At 54.9% G+C, this 20,753-nt stretch overlaps 1 protein-coding gene across 3 annotated transcripts in view; it reads right to left on the bottom strand.

Moving 5' to 3' along the window:
- CASKIN1 (CASK interacting protein 1) overlaps positions 1–20,164 on the bottom strand; it is a 154,588-nt gene extending 134,424 nt beyond the window's left edge. For all 3 annotated transcript variants that reach the window (XM_044979425.1, XM_044979424.1, XM_044979423.1), the window contains exon 1: positions 19,923–20,164. In XM_044979425.1, the coding sequence (XP_044835360.1) occupies positions 19,923–20,016 (94 nt within the window). In that variant the 5' untranslated portion in view covers positions 20,017–20,164. The remainder of the gene's footprint in view (positions 1–19,922) is intronic.
- Positions 20,165–20,753: the final 589 nt, after the last annotated feature.

Consider the following 20,753-nt stretch of genomic DNA (forward strand, 5'->3'; position numbering starts at 1 on the left):
GGAAAGTGAAGCCGACCCGAATCAGAGACTGACCCTGACCCATCCAGTAACACGAGCAACTGGGGGAAGAGCTTTACAACACACACGCCCCACTACCCTGAGATTCCTAGGGATGGTCTCTGGGTCGAGACTTCATCCTGCCTCAGTATGTGGCAGGGACTGCATGACCCCTTGAGGTCCCCTCCAGCCCTGCATCACCATGATTCATAGCAAGGGTCCAGCTGACTAAAGTGAATCTTGGCTTCCACAATTCCCCCCCCCCCCCCCCGAATTCCAGACCCTGAAAAGGCCAGACTCACCTGCTCCCTTCAGCAGCGGATATCTCCTCGCCTCCCACCCTCTCCCTACAGCTCCGGCCCAGGCCTCCCCAGGCCATCTATTCCCCTTCCAGTTGACCAAAGGGCTCAAGCAAGCCATGTAAGCTGCTGCCTGCCAGCCCCCACGCCCAGCAACTGAGTGTGCTGCCCCCACCAGCCTGAGAATGAGACACCAGAACCTGCTGCCTTCATAGCGACCTGCAGCAGAGACCTCCGACCACTACAGAGACAAACCTGAGTGACTGCAGGGAAACGGGCAATACTGCCCTCGGCAATACTGCCCTGGCGTTGTGGAAATGGCTTTTGTCCTCTCCCCTCTGCTCTCTCGGTGCCACTGCTAAATTCTGCAGACAGAGAACAGATTAAGGGGACTGCCACTGACACATCCCCTTATGGCATAGCAGGCTCTCCTCCTCCCTGGCACCCTCTGCTGACGGTCACTCCAGGCACCTTCTTCTTCTGCAGCATCTGGTGCTGGCCACTGCTGGAGACAGGAGACTGGCCTGATGGACCTCAGGTCTGACCCCCATCTGGCAATCCTTAAGTTGCTACACATCAGGAGCTAAATGTACAGGCCTTATGACACACAGCTGAGCAGTTTTAATTCAGTCCAGCAGAGGGCAGTGGTGGCATACACCCACAATCGACAGCGGCCAAAGGGACCCCGAAGAGCTGTGCAGACTGTCACTGCAGGGATCCCTCCATCCACTGCTAAGAACGCAGTGGCTAGTCGGCAACCCGCAGCAGCAGCACCACCCAGCAGCTTATGCCAGGAAGTCAGGAATCCTGTATTCAACTGAAACTAACCAGGGGGGAGGGAGTTCCTTAAGGAAACAAATGACTGAGTTCGGCCAGCATTCCGAGGTTACTATTTCCTACTCCTGCAAAAATGCCACAGGATCTTTAGAAACCACAAGCAGAATCGGGATGATGATTAGAGCTTCAACATCCATAGAGAGCACCACAGGGATGCAGAGAGAGTAAAGGCCCGGGGCCCACCCTAGCACAGAGCACAGCAAGGCCTCTGGGTGACTAAGGCATCATGGAACAGGCAGCCTGGAGATACAGCAGCCAGCAATCACCAAACGATTCTTGCTGCCTTTTTGGAGGGACATCAATCAAACCGAACAGCCCCAGGAGCCCTTCGCTCCGCACACGACAGGCCCGTTCCCAGGAAACAATCCAAACCAGGCCCCTGCTCAGCCATCCAAGAAACCACCGGGGCTGCTCTGGAACATGCAAAGCGTGTCTGGTTCACATTGCTGGAGTTCTTTCCAAGCTGGGGAAGCTCAGACATAGAGAAGTGACATGACTTGGCCTGCGAGTGATTGGCAGAGCCAGGAACGGCACCCAGGAGTCCTGGTTCCTAGCCCCCGGCTCTAGCCATTACACCATCATCTCCCCAAGGCACACGTCTTTCGATACTAATGGACTTGCCCTCTGTTATCTCAGCCCCCCACCCCCGCTCCAGCTGATGCCTCAAGGAAAAATTTGCACACGCTGCACGTCCATGAGTGTGTTCAAATGGCTGCAGGCATCACTCTCCGTTCACGTGTCTATGGAGACTAAGCCGTCTTCTCCGGGTACCAAGGCCTTGATCTGCCAGAGCAACCCCTGCGCCGTGTGTCCCAGAGGGCGGCAAGCCGAGCTTCCCGGCCGGTTCTCCGGTGCTTAAAGGGAAAGACACATAGGTGAGAGGGAAGAGGATGGGGGGCCCTGGGGGTTAACACTTCAGATCCATGCAGAACCCCCACCCCAGGGAAGCCTCCAGCAGCCCTGGCATTCACACCTGAGTCACTGAACCTCTTCCCCTGCCCCCACACTGCCTACTGTGCCCCCAGATCTCTATGGGCACGGAGGGGGTGCTCTCCCCACACCTGCCAAGGAAGGGGGACTTTCAGCAGAGGATGGGGGAGAAGTGCTCACTTCACCCCTGTCTTTGGCAGCATGGCTAATGCTTAACAGCCCCTGGCTCAGCATGGAGCGACCCAGCTGAGCCCCGGAAAGGGACAGGCCACGTTTAAACCATTTGCAGAGTGCGGCAAGACGGCACCCGAGGCAGGCGTGAATATGGATTTAAACGATGGGGTGATGGCGAGGAGCCCAGGACTGAGGGCCAAAGTCCCCATGGGCATTTCCACTGGCTGCTCCACCCGGGGCTTTCGTCTGGAAGACATTTAAGCTCAAGGATTGATAGTTCATTGACGTAAAGGACACGGACAGCTCAGTCATTTGCAGGAAACACACAAGCTGGACTGAGAGAATTCCCATGGGCTCAGCTCAGCTCAGCCCAGCAGAGTGTGCCAGCCATTCCCTTGTGCACCTTGGCCCGGGACAACTTTCATGTCCAGGTTCTGCCGGACGCAGCGCTGGGGCTGCAAACCCAGCAGTTGGCTGGGGGCGTTTTAAAGAAAATTGCGGTGGAGGCATTTCTACTGGGCTCTGTCTGTTTTTCCACATCTAAATTCGGAGGCCCAAGTTGAAGTCTCTTTAAAGGGAGATTGTCAGGGCTAGGTTTGGTGAGAACGAAGAGGAAGGGTTTTACACAGCCCAGAGGGTTGAAAATGTTAATCAAAGCAGGTTTTCTGTTTAAAGCTTCGCCTGTAGCTGGAAAGGGAAGGGTTAAACGTGAGTCCCAAGTAAAAGAGCCTTGTGCTGATGCAAAGGAAGCAGGAAGAGAAGCTGGCCACAAGGAGAAAATTAAACTGACCAGTCCCCGTTCCCAGGAGAAGCGAGAACCAAAGAGAAAGCAGCTGCATTCGTCCTCTCAGGTGGATTTAGCAACCCAATAGGTGCAAAGGGGCGTACGGAGCCCCTGGAGATGAGCCCAAGACCCTGCTGCACCTGTCCTGGGTCCTGAGGAGGAGACCCCGCTGAGCCGGCCAACAGCTTGGGGAGTTCGTTCCCAGCCAGGGTTCAGAAGCCCAGGGAGGCACTCCCAGTTGGGATCTGACAAGGTGTCACTGAGCATATTTAGGCTCAACCCCTTAGCCAAGCAGACATTACTCATGCCTGTACCTGGGTGGGAACTGGAGCAAAAAGTTCCCACCTGTCCAGCTGCATTGGTGCAAGCCCTAGTGTAGACAATGTTCCTGCATTGTATCTTAAAACTCCCCCCGCTGCCCTGCTTACAGAACACTCAACAGCAGCTAGGCCACGGTGACCACCGCTCAGCAAAACCACCTGACAGTTCCATTGTTCTCCCTACTCTGCTTGTTGTAGCCACCTGCCTCCTCTCATCATACCTCTGGCTTGTTAGCTCCTTCTGTTGTGCATGTGTACAGCACCTAGCGCTGAGGAGCCCAGCCTCAGACTGAGGCCTGGAGATGCTACCACAATCCAACTATTAAAAATCCTCCTCCTTCTCCTAAAGCAGCACTAGAGACTCTGGGCAAATTGGTGTTGAACTGGGTTCATCCCGAACCCCTGCAATAAAACCTGAGCCAGAAACAGTGATTGCACATTCAGAGCAGCGCCTCCACTGAAATTCCCTCTTCGTTCCACCCTGGTCCTGGGACACCAACAACGGAAACTTGTCTCTAGGTACAGGATTCTTAACATGGCAGAGTCCCTCTACGTTCACCCCTCTGGCAGGGGCAACAATCTCTCCTGCTGAAGGGACTCCAGGAGCCTTTCAAAATGAGCAGTACACATGAGGCGTCTTTAGGGTAGAAACTGGAGTTGCTCTGGGTCAATATCAATTCAGGCTAATTTTATTCCCCAAAGTCACTCTGGCTTATTAAATGTTTGCCTGAGCAGCTTTCCAAACACCTGCTGCTCACCTACCAGGCCTGCATCAGCACAGACATTTCTAAACCTCCCCAATTACCGAAGATCAGCCCCAGACCATCGCGCCGATCCTGGCAGGATTGGACTGATCACGGAACGCACAGTCCCCGTGCTAACACACCTAGGCTTGATTAGTGGCAGGGTCTCCTCTGGGCCAGAAGGGCACATACCCAGGCACATACCCAGCACTGGGGCAGTGTTACCGGGAAGCACTCTGGCCTCTCATAGCAATCTGTGCTCCCTCCCGCCGGCTTCCAAATGCCATTTAAAGATCACCTAGGGCTGCTAAGAGGGACTTGGAGACAACCCAGGTTTCCCGAGCCAACAGGAATAACACTGGACTCAGCGTCCAAACACAGGGTGGGACAGGAGCTTTTACCGAGCACAAGGACAGCTGCTGCAGACCGGGCACCGCCAGCTTTGCACTCAGCAGCAAAGATATTAGGAAACGTGCTTTGAGAAAGCTAATTGAAACTTGGTGTATTTCATGTTTAAAATGCACATGGACAGTGTTGGTTCAGATAGTCAGTAACGCCAAGCAGAGCCCATCACCTGCCAGCTGCTGGTCCAGCCCCAGCAGTGACAGACCAGAGGCAGCACTTTGACTGACCTATGTGCAACAAGCTGGGAAGTCTCAATCCTCTTCTCGGTGGCCATCACAGACGCCACCAGGAGATGCTCCGGTCGTGTGATGGGAGTCATGCAAGTTCCTAGCTAGCTGGACCCCGCATTGGCAATCTCAGCAAAGAGGCCAAGCTCTGAAGGCCCAGGGAGCCTGAATGTGCTGCTCCTAACGGAGAAGCCCTGGCAGGGGCAGTACGGGAAGCAGCCCCTGCTGCACCCGTGTGGTGGAGAGATGGGGCCCAGCTGCAACATTTGAACCTAGAGTTTGCACGATCCAGTTCTTTAGTTCAGCTTGTTACAGAGCTAGCAGGTGGCTGGGATTGGGATCCCCAAAGGTCAGTTTTGCTCAGACCCTTTTGGTTCTGGGGATAACTAACGGGCTTCCGTGTCGAGGGCTGGCACTCGAGCGCTCTCACCCGCACCAGCCTCACGGCTAAGCGCTCGTGCTGATGGATCGGGAAAGACTAGCCAGCCCTTGCCCACGTTCTGACTCCCAGCACTGGCTGGGGCTGCGGCGGGGAAAGCTACTGGAGGGGAGCAGAGGCTTTGTGTTTACAACTTCAGAACGGCCAAATAGAGAAGCAAAAACCGTAAAATAAATACATGTCACCCCAGGCTGAGTAATAATTCCCGGCCAGAATGGAACTTGGCACGCGGGAGTGTTCCCAGCCTGCCAAGCTCCATCTTGGAACAAGACTTCACAGTCAGGTTATAAACCCCACAAAGAGGTTTATAAGGGAAACGTTGACACATCATTAAGTACGGCAGCGAGCTGAGCAGCATCCTTCTGACGAACAGCATGCAGCCCGGACGCAGCCAGCCCGCCGCACTCGCAGGCGGGAGAGATGGAAATGAGTGGCTGGGTTATCTACTGAGCCGGTCCACTGGCAGGGCCGGACTGCTCCAGCCAGCACACGGCCACACCTGTCCTCAGAGATCGCACTGCTGGGGACATTTCCTAAATTTCACTCTGTTCAGTTCCATCCCTTCCCTCCCCTCCCCCCTTCGTGTTTACACCCTTCATCCCTGCCAGCCCTTAGCCGCTAAGAAGCAGACAGCCAATCACATCGAGAAGCCCCGGTCTGCATCTCTACCTGTTTTCAGTGTTGTTTGCTGTTTGCAGTCATCGCACAGCACCTGCCAGGGGAGGGGCGGCATCTTTGTAACCCACCAGCTGTTAACTGGCCAGGCTAGAGACACACTAAACTAAACTATCACAGATTATAAAGCCAAAAGGACCCGTGTGAGTCTCTGCGAATCTCTCCACAGGAGTCAATCCCACCAGCTGGTTCCTCACTTCTGTCGCTCTTCTCCAAATTCCCTGCGGCTTGTTGACCTGACGGCTTTCTAGCACGGAAGTGCCCAGGAGTGGATGCAGGGTTTTCAAATAGACATTGATCCCCCTGGAAAGACCCCTCTGTAAATTTTGAATCAGGTCCCTAGAGATAGGCTGGTCCCTCCCTGTTCTGTGATGGCTCCCCAGCAGCTTGTTGCCGAGAACATTAATGCATCGCTTAGTTCCTCTCATGGGTCAGGTGTTTTTTACTGCCAACCCTGCAGTCAGTCACTAGCCTTGGCACTATGGTAGCGGGAGCCCACCTTGGGCCTGCGCGTTGGTGCTGCGCCTTCCCGGTCAGCCGTACTGTGCTGGAGAGAAGTCTGGAATCCCTGTGACAGACAGGAGGGGGTTGGTTTTCTCTCTCTAGGGTGGGTTGAGGAGCCTCATTAATGTCCTTTTAGATTAGATCTGCTGCACGTGCTTTAAGGTCTCCTATTGGTGGGAGCCCACGGCAGTTAAAAGAGGCGCTTTATCGCATTAACGTTGGTTACGTTTCCAACACCTGCAGAGTGTAGCAGCTTTACAGGGCAAGTAAGAAAAATGGCCCCCGCCCCGGAAAGTTTACCTGAAGGAATGATACCCATGGACGGTCCCTAGTGGTTTTCCTGCACCCTCTCACCCCAGCACGCTCTGAGTGTACCACGCCACGGCTGGATTTGCTGGTGCCCTGCCTTCTACTGCATGAAAATTGAACTGTAAGACATCTGACATTTCCTAACTACGCCACATTAGCCTGGTTTTATTAAATACTGTTATCAGAGGAGATTATTAACGTGATCAAATGCAGGCAAGAAACCTAGAATTAACTGCCAGCCACAAAGGAGAGGAGCTCTCACCAGAGCGACAGAACACGACATATTTCAAAACAGCATCTTCCTTGGAGGAAGGCTCTTTCTCTGAACGTTCTACGTGGAGGAAGGGGCCTGCTCTGAGAACGCTATGGCAAGAACCTGGTCCAAGGTCACACAAGTCAGACACAGAGCCACAAAAGAACCCAGGAATCCTGGCTCCAAGCTCCTTTTAAGGCCAATTTCCCATTAACCTCGACTGCAGAAGCCCAAGCTGCAGAGACCAGGACAGAGTTGGTCTATCTTTCCTTGTCACGTACAAGTGCTTGCCACCGGCCAATGGCTATGGGGCACTGGCTCAGATCTGGCTTCAGGGCAGGGACTGGCTGGCTCAGGGGGTGGGGAATGGGACATGGGGTCTTTCCCCTCCAGGCCTCAGAGAGGTTTGAACCTGGCCCGCAGGAGTGGGGACTAAAAGTCATTCCCATTGGAGCAGGACATGCTAGGAGCCCGTTTTCTCCTGATCCTGGAAGCCTGTACAGAGTGTTTGGGGGCCCTGCTCCAAGACCCTCCTTCCTCCCAATTATAGCATCATCCCCACAGCCCGTCAGGCGGATTTTTTGGCTGTAAGGCAAGAGCCCGTTGTGGAAACCCCCTGTCCATCCCCACCCCAAAGCCCTGCGGCCGCAGAGCAGATGCCTGTGCACTGAAGGTTCACTCAGCGGCCCCACCGCCTCTTCCCCGGCCCTCAGGGCCAGGGCCCAAGCCAGCACTGAGCATCAGTCCGTCTGCTTGGAGGATGCAAACCAGAGATGCAGCGTTAACTCACTCGCAATAAGCCCCCTGGAGCAGCCAATGCAGTCAGCTGGGGGAACCACGCAGCATAAACACAGCAAACACACGCTCCAGGTGCCAGCCACCCCCAGCACGCACTGAAGTCCTGAGGCCCTGCACAGTTCACGTAGGGCAGACACGCACACCACAGCATGGCTGCTCTCAGAAGTCAGGAGCACAGACTTCCTCACAAGAACAACACACACACGAAAGTGTCTTGGAAAGAGCCGCTGGCTTGACCTGCCCTTGGCTCGTTACACAAAGCACAGGCCCTGGAGCCCGTTGGTTCATGAAACAGCAGCTCTGGGCCGCCAGAAATCAAGTACACCTCTACTCCGATATAACGCGACTCGGTATAACACGGTAAAGCAGCACTCCAGGGGGACAGGGCTGCGCACTCCAGCAGGGGGCAGGGATAGCACTGGCCTGCTACACCCAGGGTTGTGAGTTCAATCCTTGAGGGGGCCACTTAGGGGTCGGGGCAAAAATGGGTCCTGCTAGTGAAGGCAGGGGGCTGGACTCCATGACCTTTCAGGGTCCCTTCCAGTTCTAGGAGATTGGTATCTCTCCATATATATCAAAGCAAGTTCGATACAACGCAGTTTCACCTATAACGCGGTAAGATTTTTTGGCTCCTGAGGACAGCATTATATCGGGGCAGAGGTGTACAACCCCTTCGAATATCGGTGCTCCCTGCGGAGACTCCTTCCTCCTGAAGCAGTCAGGATGTGCTGGGCGCCAGCCAAAAACCTGTGACCATCAGAAGTGGCGTTGGGTTTTCAAATCAGGCAACCAGCCGGCAGGACCAACTGGCCAGGCCGTTCTGGGAAGTCAGGCACCAATAAGTGGAGTTTTCCATTGACCCCTTCTTCCCTTTTCCTTGTTTGGGCAGAGCCAGGTAGAATCTCGTGTTCCTCAAAATAACGAAGAGCCGAGGACTTCTGGGAACTGGATACAGAGGGGGTGCAAAGAGACAACAGCAGCAACACCCTAGCTACACATCATCTGACATGCAAAATAACCCAAGCTGGCACTTCCTGGGTGGCTGACATCCCTGTCACACACACAGCCCTTAGCCAGGGCAGCATAAATCCTCTCTCATTTCCCCTGATGCTGAGGTGCAAAGACAGGGAGCAGAAGTGACAAGTGTTTATGTAAAACTGCCAAGTCACTGCAATTATCCGTTAAGTTGATATAGAGGGGAGAAAAATCAACTTGCTGCCAAGTTCTCGGGTTTCCGTCCGCATACCTTTCAGCCAATCTCATTCATTCTGGACACCAGGGAATTACGCCCTGCACTCACCAGCCGTTCGCCGTGCCCCAGACGCGTCACTGAACTAAAGTATTTCACTCTGCACACTAAACCGGGCCCCGGGTCACCATGGCAACCCATGTTAATTCACAAAGGGATTTTTTAAAATCTGATTTATTAGACTCCTTACAAAGACGACATTATCCAGATAACAAAGCTAAGTTATCAAATCTTCCCTGTAAAAAACAGAAGAGGGGCTCTCTGCACATGGGAAATTAGCCCTGAAGATTGCGAAGGGTTGGGGTGGGCAGCGAGGGGAAGGGACAGGGCTGGTTTTCCTTGGGCTGGGACCCAGTGGAAACAGAGCGAGGACGCATGTTCGCAGCGCAGGCAGCTCACGCTTGGCAGCCTCCTTTGGAATAACATTAGCTCGCACCTACTACACTATTTACGTTTCCTCTCGTGGCACAACGCCACCCCCACCCTCTCTCGCTCGTTTAAGTTCTGTGCAAACGACCTTCGAGTCCCTGAGGATGCGGGACACTGAGCCGGCCCTGGACCACTTTACTGAGAGGGGGCCAGTCCAGAGGGGACATGTGGTGATGCTGATCTCACACACATGTCCCCAGGCTGCTTTCCCCATCACAGCTCCCGCCCTGCATCCCTCCCTTCCAGTTAGAGACCCTCCCAGCGGATTACTTACTGAGGCATTGGGCGGATAACCGCAAGGTGCTCGGGTAACGGTCACATGTTGCAAGCCACATGGCCCTATCAGGTGATCTCACCCCGTCTCCCAGGGACCAGTGCAGGACTGGTCCCTACGGCCATGGTCTCCAGGGCTTTGGCCAGCTTCACGTTGACTAACCCGAGCAATGGGGTTCTGGGTCGGTAGCGCTGCGGTCGCTGCATGTCACAGAGTCCCTGGGTGATGCTCTGGAACTGCTCCCTATGAAGCCAGTCAGGACTCTGGTGAAGTCTCCTCTCTGTGAGCAGACTGTCTTCAGGGCAAGAAGCTCACACGGCTTCCACCTTCCTGGGTCTGACCCTGGAGCATTCAGCATCCTCTGCCCCTCCATGCACTTCCCACAGCGAGTCCACCCTGGCGGGGTCCTGGGAAGCCAGAGGGTCTTGCACCCCCACTTCGCAGTCAGACGTGACTCTCAGCCAGCCAGTAACACAGAGGTTTATTCAGATGACAGGAACACGGGCTAACACAGAGCTTGTAGGTACCGAGAACAGGACCCCTCAGCCAGGTCCATGTTGGGAGGCAGTGAGCCAGACCCCCCCGTCTGCCCTCACTCCTTGTCCCCATCCAGCCCCAAACTGAAACTCTCCAGCCCCTCCTCCTCTGGGCTTTGTCCGTTTCCCCGGGCGGGAGGTCACCTGATCTCTTTGTTCCCCGACACCTTCAGTTGGCCATTCGTTGCCAGGAGACAGAGTGCCGGCCATTCTCTGTGCAGACAGTATCACAGGGGGCTTCTTGGGCTCTGCAACAATTATACACTCTGATCCCCTACCTAGATACCTAAGAACTGCATAGGGGAAACTGAGGCACCCACCCAGTATTCAGAGAAAACATTAAGAACATTCCCACTTCGTCACACTGCAGCACTAGGAGGAGCACAGGCTTAACTGAAGCCAAACTCCGTCTCTGTTGGGGATTCCTGACCCTGGGTTGGCAGTTTCTGGGGTAACGAGGAAGTGGCTCAGTAAGTGGGAGGAATGTGGCGAGCTCTGAGGGGGAGCCGGGGCTGAGGACTGCTCTAAGCCTGCAGTGCACTCTGCCATAGAAGAACAAACACCCACGTGGTGACAGGATAACAACCTGCTCCGTGTTTGTGACTAAAAGACCAACAAACAGGCCAGGCAGCGCGGCACGCTGGGGAGTGATGGGGACACCCAGTGACAGGCTCCCTCCCACCACTCTTCTCCCTGTGGCGGGGGCTGTCTCTTGGTTCTGGGGTTGTACGGCCCCTAGCACATCGGGGGCCTGGCCCACGCCTGGGGCTCCTTGGTGCTATCCCCACACAAACAATAAATGCACCTGTGCTCCAGGCTGGCCAAAGGGCTCAGTTCAACACTGAACAGGAAGTCAACCCGGGAGAGTGAATCCTCAGCAACCTGTTGACATGAGTCATCAGAAGACGAGCAAAGGCTTACCCCTGACGCTGGCCAGAGAGGCATCCTGCAGGGAGCTAGACAAGCCAAGATCCATCCACAAGCCTCGGTGCCAAGACTGTCACTATCTCCTGACATTTGCACAAGAGAACTGGACACCCCAATTCTTCCATCAGAAAGATGCTACTGGTGGGGGCGGGTCTTACCACTGAGATCAACAGACTGAAGAGAAAGCATGTGTGTGTGTCTCCAGTTACCTTGGGGCTGCAATACAAGGATTGCTCCACTGCAAAGACCCCTCGCTGAGCACACAAGTGGTTTATGGAAAACATGAACCGGCATATAATTTACCTCCAGTCTTCAGAACTCCTGAGGTCTGGTGGGAAGCCACATGTCTCAGGCTGGGTAAGTACCAGCTGCACATAGGCTCAGCAAGCCACGAATTGGCTGTTTGCAGAAGTGGCCTGCAGACCTGATTAAATGCATAGGCAGGGGCATGGATATCTACCAGGTGACCAGCATGGTCTCTTCAAAAATACAGGTCACTCCCTGACTGAGAAACTGGAGGGCTGAGTTTTCACCAGAGGAGGATTTGGGCGCATTTAAAAAAATACAGGAAGAGAAAGAATCAGTGAGGGGGCGGAGCCTCACTGCAACACACAGCTGGGCATTGCCATGGAAACGCCAGCTGTGCCTGCTTGCCCACAGGAGGGGATCTGATGAGATGAACGCTGGGGGTGGCCACCTGGCTGAGGGCTGCCGGGGTCCCTTGGGAGCACCTCGTCGGCCAAACAGGGCATTGCTCTCCAATCAGCACCCAGGACTGTCTGTGAGCACCGAGGGCACGTCTGCACAGCACTGCGAGGGTGTGATTGCAAGACGTGTGCACAGACCCAAGCTAGCTCCGACCTAGCCAGCTTGCTAAAACTAGCAGTGAAGCCACAGCAGCATAGATGCTGGCACGGGACACCTGAATACAAGCCCACCCTGGACCTGTCCCTGGGTATGTGCTCAGGCCACTACCTGATGCAGTCACCCACACTGCTACAGCTTCATTGCTATAGGTACACCAAGCCAGCTTGAGCAAAGCTAGCGGCTCTGCCTACACGTGCTGCAACCACCCCTCCCGACTGCTGTGTAGACAGAGACTGGTACTCCACCTGCAATACAAGGGGTGGGCTGGACTAGAGAGCCCTGGATGACTTGGGCTCTGGCTAGCAACACTCCCCCTCTCTCCTTGTGGTGCATCACAGCAGGCAAAATGCAGTCCATGGATCGAATCGTGAGCAAGCCAGGGACAGGGAGTTCACAGTGGAGGGACCTGCGTTCTGGAATCTGTCTCAGTTTGGAAGGGAGCTGCAGTGCAAGGCCTATCCCCCCTGCAGGACTGGCCTGGAGGAGGTGCTGCTGCTAGGAGGTTTGAGGATGTAGAAGTGCCCCCAGCTAAGAGGAAGGGGCTTTTATGAACTGGCACAAGGATGGTCTTCCATGCTGGTGCCACCTGGTTGGGTACGTGCACTGAGCTCCTCTCACAGCGTGGGAACTTTCCATTTGCATCCCTGAGATACTCAAAGGCTCTGGGGGAATCTAGGGGCTTGTCCTCTGCAGAGTTTTGTTTTAAACGGAAGGAGCGCCTCCATGCACGGACCGGGCAAAGCACAGCTGGGACTGTGGCAGGCTCCCTCCTCTACACACTGCCCCCTGCCAGCAGAGAGACTCTCACTGGCCTTGGATCGGCCCAAGGTGGCTTTACTCTCCCCCGAAAGGACTCCTGCTAATGGCATGAACTGCTTCTTGCTGCCCAGAGCCCACCAATAATCAGTGCCAACTGCATGGGTGGTTCCTGTCAAGTGGACACCTGCCACACCTGGACTGAGACCCAGTAACTCATTTCACATGGGGCCGAACAGCCATCAGAAGGGGAGTAACTTTCTGCCCCTCTCACCCTGGTCCAGATCGGAGCCAGCATCGCAGGAGGTGGAAAGCTACATAGCCCCTGCCATTCCTAGTCCTGAGACCTGTCGAGACACCCTGCCAAAAGAAACCCATTTCCAGCTGGAGGACTGCAAGGACAGGTCCGATTCCCAAGAGAAGGTCTCGCCTGCTGTCTCACGCGTGGCCCAGCAGAAGCGTTTAGGTTCCAGAAGAGAAATCACTGTTGCAAGGGGAATGGTGCAGGTAAAAGAAAAGTAACAGCAAAGAACCAGGCCACACAAAGCACAGGAAAAAAGCACCCTGGGCACAGGCAGCATTGCCTGTTTCCCTCCCATCTCCACCAGCGATCCAGCAGCAGCATTTGCTTTCATCTCCCTGCAAGGGGAGCATCCGTCACTTCCCTTCGCTACTACAGGTTCTGCCGGGGAAGTGCCGTCTAGCAGGATGTAAGTGCCATATTTATCAGCTATCTGGGTCCCACAGGGAAGGGGAGGGCTGGATGAAAATTTGTATATTTATAAGCCTTCATGAATTATTCAGTTTGGTGGATGAAATGACTTTAACCAGAGCAGTTAAGAAATGCTGTCTCCAGCTTACAAGATACACACTCACCCAGCAAGCGCCCACGCAGACGGATAACTCTGCGCTCTGCTTTCCGTGGCAATCATGACTACTCGCGTGTGGTGCCCTCCCTCCCCCAGGATGTAGTTCAAAGTCACCTACACGTCAGAGTGGCTACTGAACGGGCGACAACAACGTTAGCAGCAGCAGCCAGGGGTGGCCAGAGCACGAGGACACAAGCAGAGGAATTCTTTAGCACACAAGTGCGGCCTGCGGAGACTACATAACCCACAATGCACCGCTCCATCCTGATGCAGCAGCCACACCTTGCTCCGCTCTATGAAAACTAGGCTCCACTAGTAAGCCGCTCTCGGGAGAGGAGCAGGCAGGAAGAAGAGAGAGTTCCCACCTACTGGGATTTGTTTGTATGACAAATCTTGTTTGGCATGACCAGCGGCAAAGCTTTCTCCCGACTCCAGCATGCCCGGGCCCCCTCGGGACGTCCCATCAGCTCTTACCCCAGGTAGGTGCCATCGCTTGCAGAAGCGTAAGGCCTTACTCGCCTGGTTGCCTGCCTATCAGCTCATAGCTCTCCACGGGGGCTGAGTGGGTGGACTGCCGAAATGCCAACGTGGGGCCTACATTTGAAGCACCAATGATAATAATAATAATGCCCATCTCACTTGCCCCTGACACAGCCTGGGCTGCTCCCGTTAGTGATATCACACTTAAGCTGCTTGGGGAAGCTTTAAAGAGATTGCTAGCAGCTTTAAGACAATTAAAGGGGGAGAGTCAGCCAGCATGGTCTGGCAGCAAGAATATTACACAGAGGGGCTCGGCTCCCAGGCACTGACTGTCAGGGCTGGGAGTTGAACAGATTTCTTACAAAACCCACAGGGCTTTACACAAGCAGAAAATGCAAAGGTTCTTTCGGTGTCACAGCCAGGGTAGGTTTAGTTTGGAAAAGAGCAGATTAAGCGGGGATATGAGAGCGGTCTTCAGATACCTGAAAGGCTGCCATAAAAAGGATGGTGAAAAGTTGTTCTCTCTTGCCACGGAGGGCAGGACAAGAGGCGATGGGTTCAAACTACAGCACGGCAGATTTAGATTAAATCTCAGGAAAAACTCCCTAACTGTAAGAACAGTCGGCCTATGGAACAGACGCTTCGGGAGGTCGTGGAAGCTCCTTCACTGGAGGTTTTCCAAAGGAGGCTGGAGCCATCTGTCTTGGGTGGTTTAGACCCAACAAATCCTGCATCTTGGCAGGGGGTGAGACTAGATGACTCTCGTGGTCCCTTCTAGCCCCATGGTTCTAGTATACCACAGTGATGGGTGCAATAGAAGAACCTGAGTACAATGGGGAGAGACTCTCTTTTTCGTTCTGTGTTTTACAGCACCTACCACAACGGGGTCGTGGTCTGTGTCACTAAGTGCTACCACCACAGCATCGTGTAACCTGGCGTGAGGCTCTGCCTCCTGGCTTAGCTGCTCCCTGCACTCATTTGCCCATGTGTTTAACAGAAGGCCAGGGCTTCCTGATGCCTCAAGGAGGAGCAATGCCTCATTACCCTGGTATCTTCCACCCCAGACCTGAGGCAGGGGTTAGTTCTCTGTTTGCCAGTTGCATGGCAGAGCCAACTCACCCTGTCTCAGTGCCGCTAACGAGATATGACACAGGAACAATCATACATGTCCCAGCACCGGCTCATTCCGCACACCCAGCTTTCACGAGGAAAGCCCAAAAAGCCTCTGACCATTACCAGGGGCTTTAGGATCTGTCCCTCTATGCCTGTTGCTTGTGCAAAGCACATGAAATCTCAGCATCTGAAATGGGAATCAATTTCCTGCACTCCGGCTCTGCTGAATACTAGCTGCATGTTAGTGGCTTACAGTAAATCTGCAACCTGCGTATGTGTTTCCCTGAAAAGCGTCTCGAGCCTCGATTTCCAGAGTGGCTCGCTCTACCGAGCCAGCCTGCTGCACAAGCAGTCTGCAGTGCTAAAAATCAGGAGATCCCATAATGGAAAAGCTATTCCTGCTCCAGCGCATCTGCGGGTGACCGCTGGCCACAATCAACTACCCGGAGAGCAGCACAGAGAGAAGGGCAAAGACTTTAGGAGCTAACAGCATATGCTGGGGGTTCTATGCAGTCCACACAGAGTTAGTGCAGGTCGAAGAGGGAACCAAATCAAACACTGCCATAGGAACAGATCCATCTTGCTTGACCCCTAGAGTGACGGGAGCTGTAGAGTATTTGACATGAGACACGGCTGTAACGTCTCACATTTATTACAGTCTCCTTCTGTTGAGACCCCTTATCCCCCATCAAAGAGCGTTGTGAAGCCAAACCTTCCCCCGCAGCGCAGGAGGGTACCATCTGCAACCAAACAAGAACAAATGCCCATCTCTGCTACTGGCTCGGTCAAAACTATTTCACTCTTACCACTACGCCACAAATCAGAGCGTCCCTTCAGGCTGAGATTTTGGCAGAACAATTTCAAAATCCTGTGAGTTTATACAGTATAGTAAACAAACACAGGCACATGTCTTGGCAGCTCCTACTTCAAGAGACCCTTTCAGGCGAGAAAGCATATTGAAAAACACACGATTGCCTCTTCCACCTCCCTCGCCACCTCACAGATGATCACAACAAAACTGTTCTAAAAAAAAATCAAATGTACTTTTCATTCTGTGTCTCATTTATTTACTTTCCGCAGTTTTCCCAGGCGGGGCAACAAAACCAGGCTGGTTAGTTTCACTCTTGTTTCCAATCAATTCTGCAATGTCTGGACCACACACACTACATCAGGAGGGTCGATTTGTGAACACCGCGCTATCCACTGGAATTTCAAACAATCCCCAAACATTCCTGCTGGACTTGGATTCTGTAACAACCCGTCTAAATTTGGGCACCAAGACGGACCTGAGAGTATCTATTTAACCCTTCAGGACCCAGGTTAACACGCCTGGGCCCTCGCCCCTGCTAGGGAATGAGGTGAGTAATATTATGTCCAAAAAAGCCCCTGGGGGACACATTTAATGACACCAAAGAGGAACCCCAGCAACACCCTCTTACTGAGTAACAGCTCCAGTCAGTTCAGTGATCCAGTTAACAATCCCAGAGGAGATGGATTCAGGGAGCAGTGAGAACACATTGCCACTCTTATATTGTTTAAACAGGTGTTATCGTTAGGCTACACACGCATTAAAAAGAACCACCAAACTGAGGAGAGTTACTCTGTGCACTTGATAAGCAAGGGGCAGCCAGGAGTGCCCTTACAGAAGATAACTGCTCTCTGCCATTAAGAGGCAGAGAAGGAACCAGTAAGGGTTGAGTACTTCATAACTACACCTATATGGAGATTGCTGGTAGCTAGTTTAGTTCAGGGAAGAAACAGCTGCACTGTACATGGTGTTGAATACAGTCGATGGTGCTGGGACAGAATGAGCTGCAGAGGTTCATAGTGTAACATGCACCAGGGCCAAATTCTCCTCCACAGTCCAGGCTCCATAAAGTCATTTATTCCATCGCTTAATCTAAACCAAAGCCGTTTGACCTGTGGGCTGACACCTCAGCGCAAGTTCAAAGTGCGTCAAGTGTTCATCAGACGTGTGACCGGGTGAAGTTCAGAATGGATTCTGTCCGTTCAATGGCTTAGTCTGCCCAGCCAAGCGTCCCCTGACCAGCAGAACCGCACCCTGCCATGCGACTCCACCCCCAACACTGACAGGCACCAGGGCATGTCCCATTCAGTGGAGACTGGTGACAAGCCCCTGTTTAGATTCTGGATTCCAAGGTCAGACGGGACCACTGTGATCCTCCAGTCTGACCTCCTGTTATAGGATAGGCCAGAGAACGTCCCCACAAGAATTCCTGGGGCAGAGCTTTTAGAAAATCATCCACCCTTGATTTAAAAATTGTCAGTGATGAAGAATTCACAAAATGTATGCGGTATTTCCAGTCTGAATCTGTCTAGCTTCAACTTCCAGCCATTGGCCCGTGTTATACTTTCCTCTGCTAGACTGAGGAGCCCAGTATTAAATATTTGTTCCCAATGTAGGTACTTACAGACTGTGCTCAAGTCACCCCGTAACCGTCTCTTTTTTTAAATTAAAGCATTGAGCTCTTTGAGTCTATCACGGTAAGAAAGGTTTTCTGAGCATTTTCAAGGTTCAAAGCATTTGCCAAGCAGTGTTCATTATGGCTGAGACATCAGAGTCACTACGGCTAACACTAGGAGACATTTCTACATCACCTTTCATCCCAAAGGATCCCCAATGTGCTTCACAAATGCAAAGAGGCAACGCCCCAGAAATGCAGTCATTTGTGCACCACAGCCAGACCAGCACACAGCAAAACTGTGGGGAAGGGAGCGTGTTGGCCAAGGGACTGAGGCAAACCATGACTTCAGGAACTGAAATGCCCTGAAGAGCAGGCAGAACCTGGCGGGGGGGAGAGGGTTTTTTTTAATCATTTCAGGCTTCTGAAAGACCCACACATAGTTAGCTGCTGCGAGTGAAGTTCCAAGCTGAACCTGTTGGGATTTGAACCTGCTGGTTCAGGGAGCTAAAGCCGAATGCAAACCTGATGCTCACCCCACTCCACTAGAGAGGCCTTGTTCCTCATAAAATAAGGACATGTTCATTCAGCAAGCACCAGGGGCCTGGTTTTCACCTGCACGGAGCTCGCACTGAAAACCATGGGAGCAATAGAGAATCTGCACCTCTGAAAACCTGGCCCCAGGTACCCAACTTGGAAAGGCACCCAGCATTCCAGACTCTCCACCCACCTGCAGCTCCATCTCGGGAAACAATCAAAAGAGGGTTTTCTTTGGTCACAAGTCAAATGGGGGGATGGGAGGCTCAGCTTAACTCCCTGGGGGTGTTTGCACCACAGAGCTATGGCATAAACAGCTGCTGCTCACGAGGGGCCGGACTGGATTAGACGGGGCAAACCACAGATCAGGATTGAGGTGCCTTGGCAGAGCTGGGGCGCCAGGACTGGAGCAGCAAGTCAGGACTGGCAAAGCTATAGTGAGGGATGGGGATGTCAGGATTAAGAAGAATCAGCGGGGTTGCAGCTCGGGCCTGAGGTGCATTGCCAGAGCTCTGCGCCATGGACTAGAACAGGTTGTTGTGGTCAGGACTGGTGTAGGGCGACGGCCACCCAGCACCCGCCTGGCTCCAGCCAGTGCTGCATCCCTCACTTGCATGAACACTAACCCAAATTCAGAGGTTCCCCAAACACTGGGCCCTGCTTGGCCTGGAGCCTATTGCAATCAGCCCCATCCTGAAGAGCTGCTCCTTTGCTGAAAGGCACAAGGTTCATTCTTCCCCTTTTCACTTCAAACTCTCCCTGCCCTCCATTAACTCAGCTCCAACACTAAACCAAGGCTGTTCCATTATTGATACCATCACTGCCTGAAACATCTGAGCCGCCCCATTGCTCTGCTGGACTGGGCTGCACTACAGCTTGAACCTGGGGTCTTGCTTGGGGGTTTAAAGCATGAAAGAAACACCCTCGTCTCCTGCTCCATCACGTTCCCCCCCGCTAGATGCAAGCCTGACGTGCTGGTGGGGGTGTGTACACGAGGCAGAGGCTAGCTGGGGAGGGGGGTGACTGGGCGAGCAGCACTGAATTATTTTCCACGGTACATATCCTGTTCACTTGGCTCCAGTTCTAAGCACCGCTCCCAGGCTCTTTGCAATGCCCGTGTCCATGTTTGGGCAAAACCCAGCCGCAGGGCCACTCGGGGCTGGGTTTCTCAGCTGAGAGCCTGCAGGGCAGGAGTCCCCAAGCCCAGCCGCTCCAAAAGCCAATTGCAATCAAATAAAGGATCCTGCCATCCTGGGTGTGGAAGGCAGGCGAGTGGCTTGGGAAAAGGCCAGAGTGTATCCAACCCAGAGCCACGCTGCTGCACTGGCAGAGGTTTCTGACCATCAGCAAACATGCAGCAGCGGAGGGAGAGGGCGCCTCTGGGATTTAATCACTGTTGCAAGGAGCACCACACACCCTCCCCCCCATCCCAGCAGGATGGAGAGCTGAGCGCCTGCTTTCCCCTCTCTGCACACACACGCACACCCCCAGCCTGACAGCTCCCGCTTGCCAGCTCAGCTGGGTACCCAGGCAGGAAGCAGCAGGGCACAGAAACCCCCGGGCTCCCCCTCCCGCTGCACATTGAGGGGCAAATCCCAACGAGCCTTTATAGACTCCAGGGGCCACCCGAGCCCAGGGGCTGCTCCCCGGCCCAGCCCGATCGGGGAGAGAGGTTCTCCCCGCCCCCTGCGCGCTGGGCTCCCCTGGAAGGTGCACAGCCCCCGCCCCTCCAACCCAATCCCCCGCCCCGAGCCCCGGGGCCACTCACTGGCTTTGCCGGGCTTGGGCCGCTGCAGCAGCTTCTGCACCGTGCCCACGTCCTCCGCCTTCACCGCCTGCATCAGCTCCTGGTCCTTGCCCATGGCGAGCGGCCGGGCGCGGCGGGCAGCGGGCCGCCCTCAGAGGCCGAGCATCCTCCGGCCGGGGCGCGGGGCCCCGAGCCTGCTCCGGGAGGGGCCGCGGCGGCTCACACGCCCTGGAGCCGCAGAGCCCGAGCGCGGCGAGGGGCGAGCCGGGGGGCGCACGGGGGCCGGCGCCCGCGATGCATCCGCTGCAGGAGCCCCCGGCGGCGGGGGGGGGGAGCGCCGGGCCGCAGCCCGGGCAGCAGGGGCGGGGGGCGCGGCTGGTCCCCGCTAGCGGCGCCGCCGCCTTTGTAGGGCTCCTGCCCCCCTGCGCCGCGCCGGCTCCTCCATGGCTGGGGCTGGGGCTGGGGCTGGCCGCCGCCGCTAGCGCGCCGCTCACTGGCTCCCGGTGCCTCCGGAAGGCGGCTCCTCCCTGCCAAGCCGGGCAGCCGCGGCGGCCGCCTGGGAAGCCCCGGTGCAGGGGCTGCTCGGCTCCCCCCTCCCCGGCGCGCCGGGCAGGGGGCGGGGAGGCCGGGACCAGCCCCCGGGCAGGGCAGAGCTGCCCGGCCCAGAGCCGGGGCGCGCTCCGCCGGCGAGTCCCCTCCCCGGGCACCCCTGGGGCGCACGGACACGGACCGATCCCTGGCAGGGCACCTGGATCCCCGCGGCTGGCTGAGGGCTGGTGACAGGGGCGGGTCTGTCGTGTGGGGGGAGGGGTTATGGACTAGGGTGAGCCGAGGAAACGGGGTGTGGATACA

This window comes from Mauremys mutica, chromosome 11 (assembly GCF_020497125.1).
Source record: "Mauremys mutica isolate MM-2020 ecotype Southern chromosome 11, ASM2049712v1, whole genome shotgun sequence".
NCBI classification, from domain to species: domain Eukaryota; kingdom Metazoa; phylum Chordata; order Testudines; family Geoemydidae; genus Mauremys; species Mauremys mutica.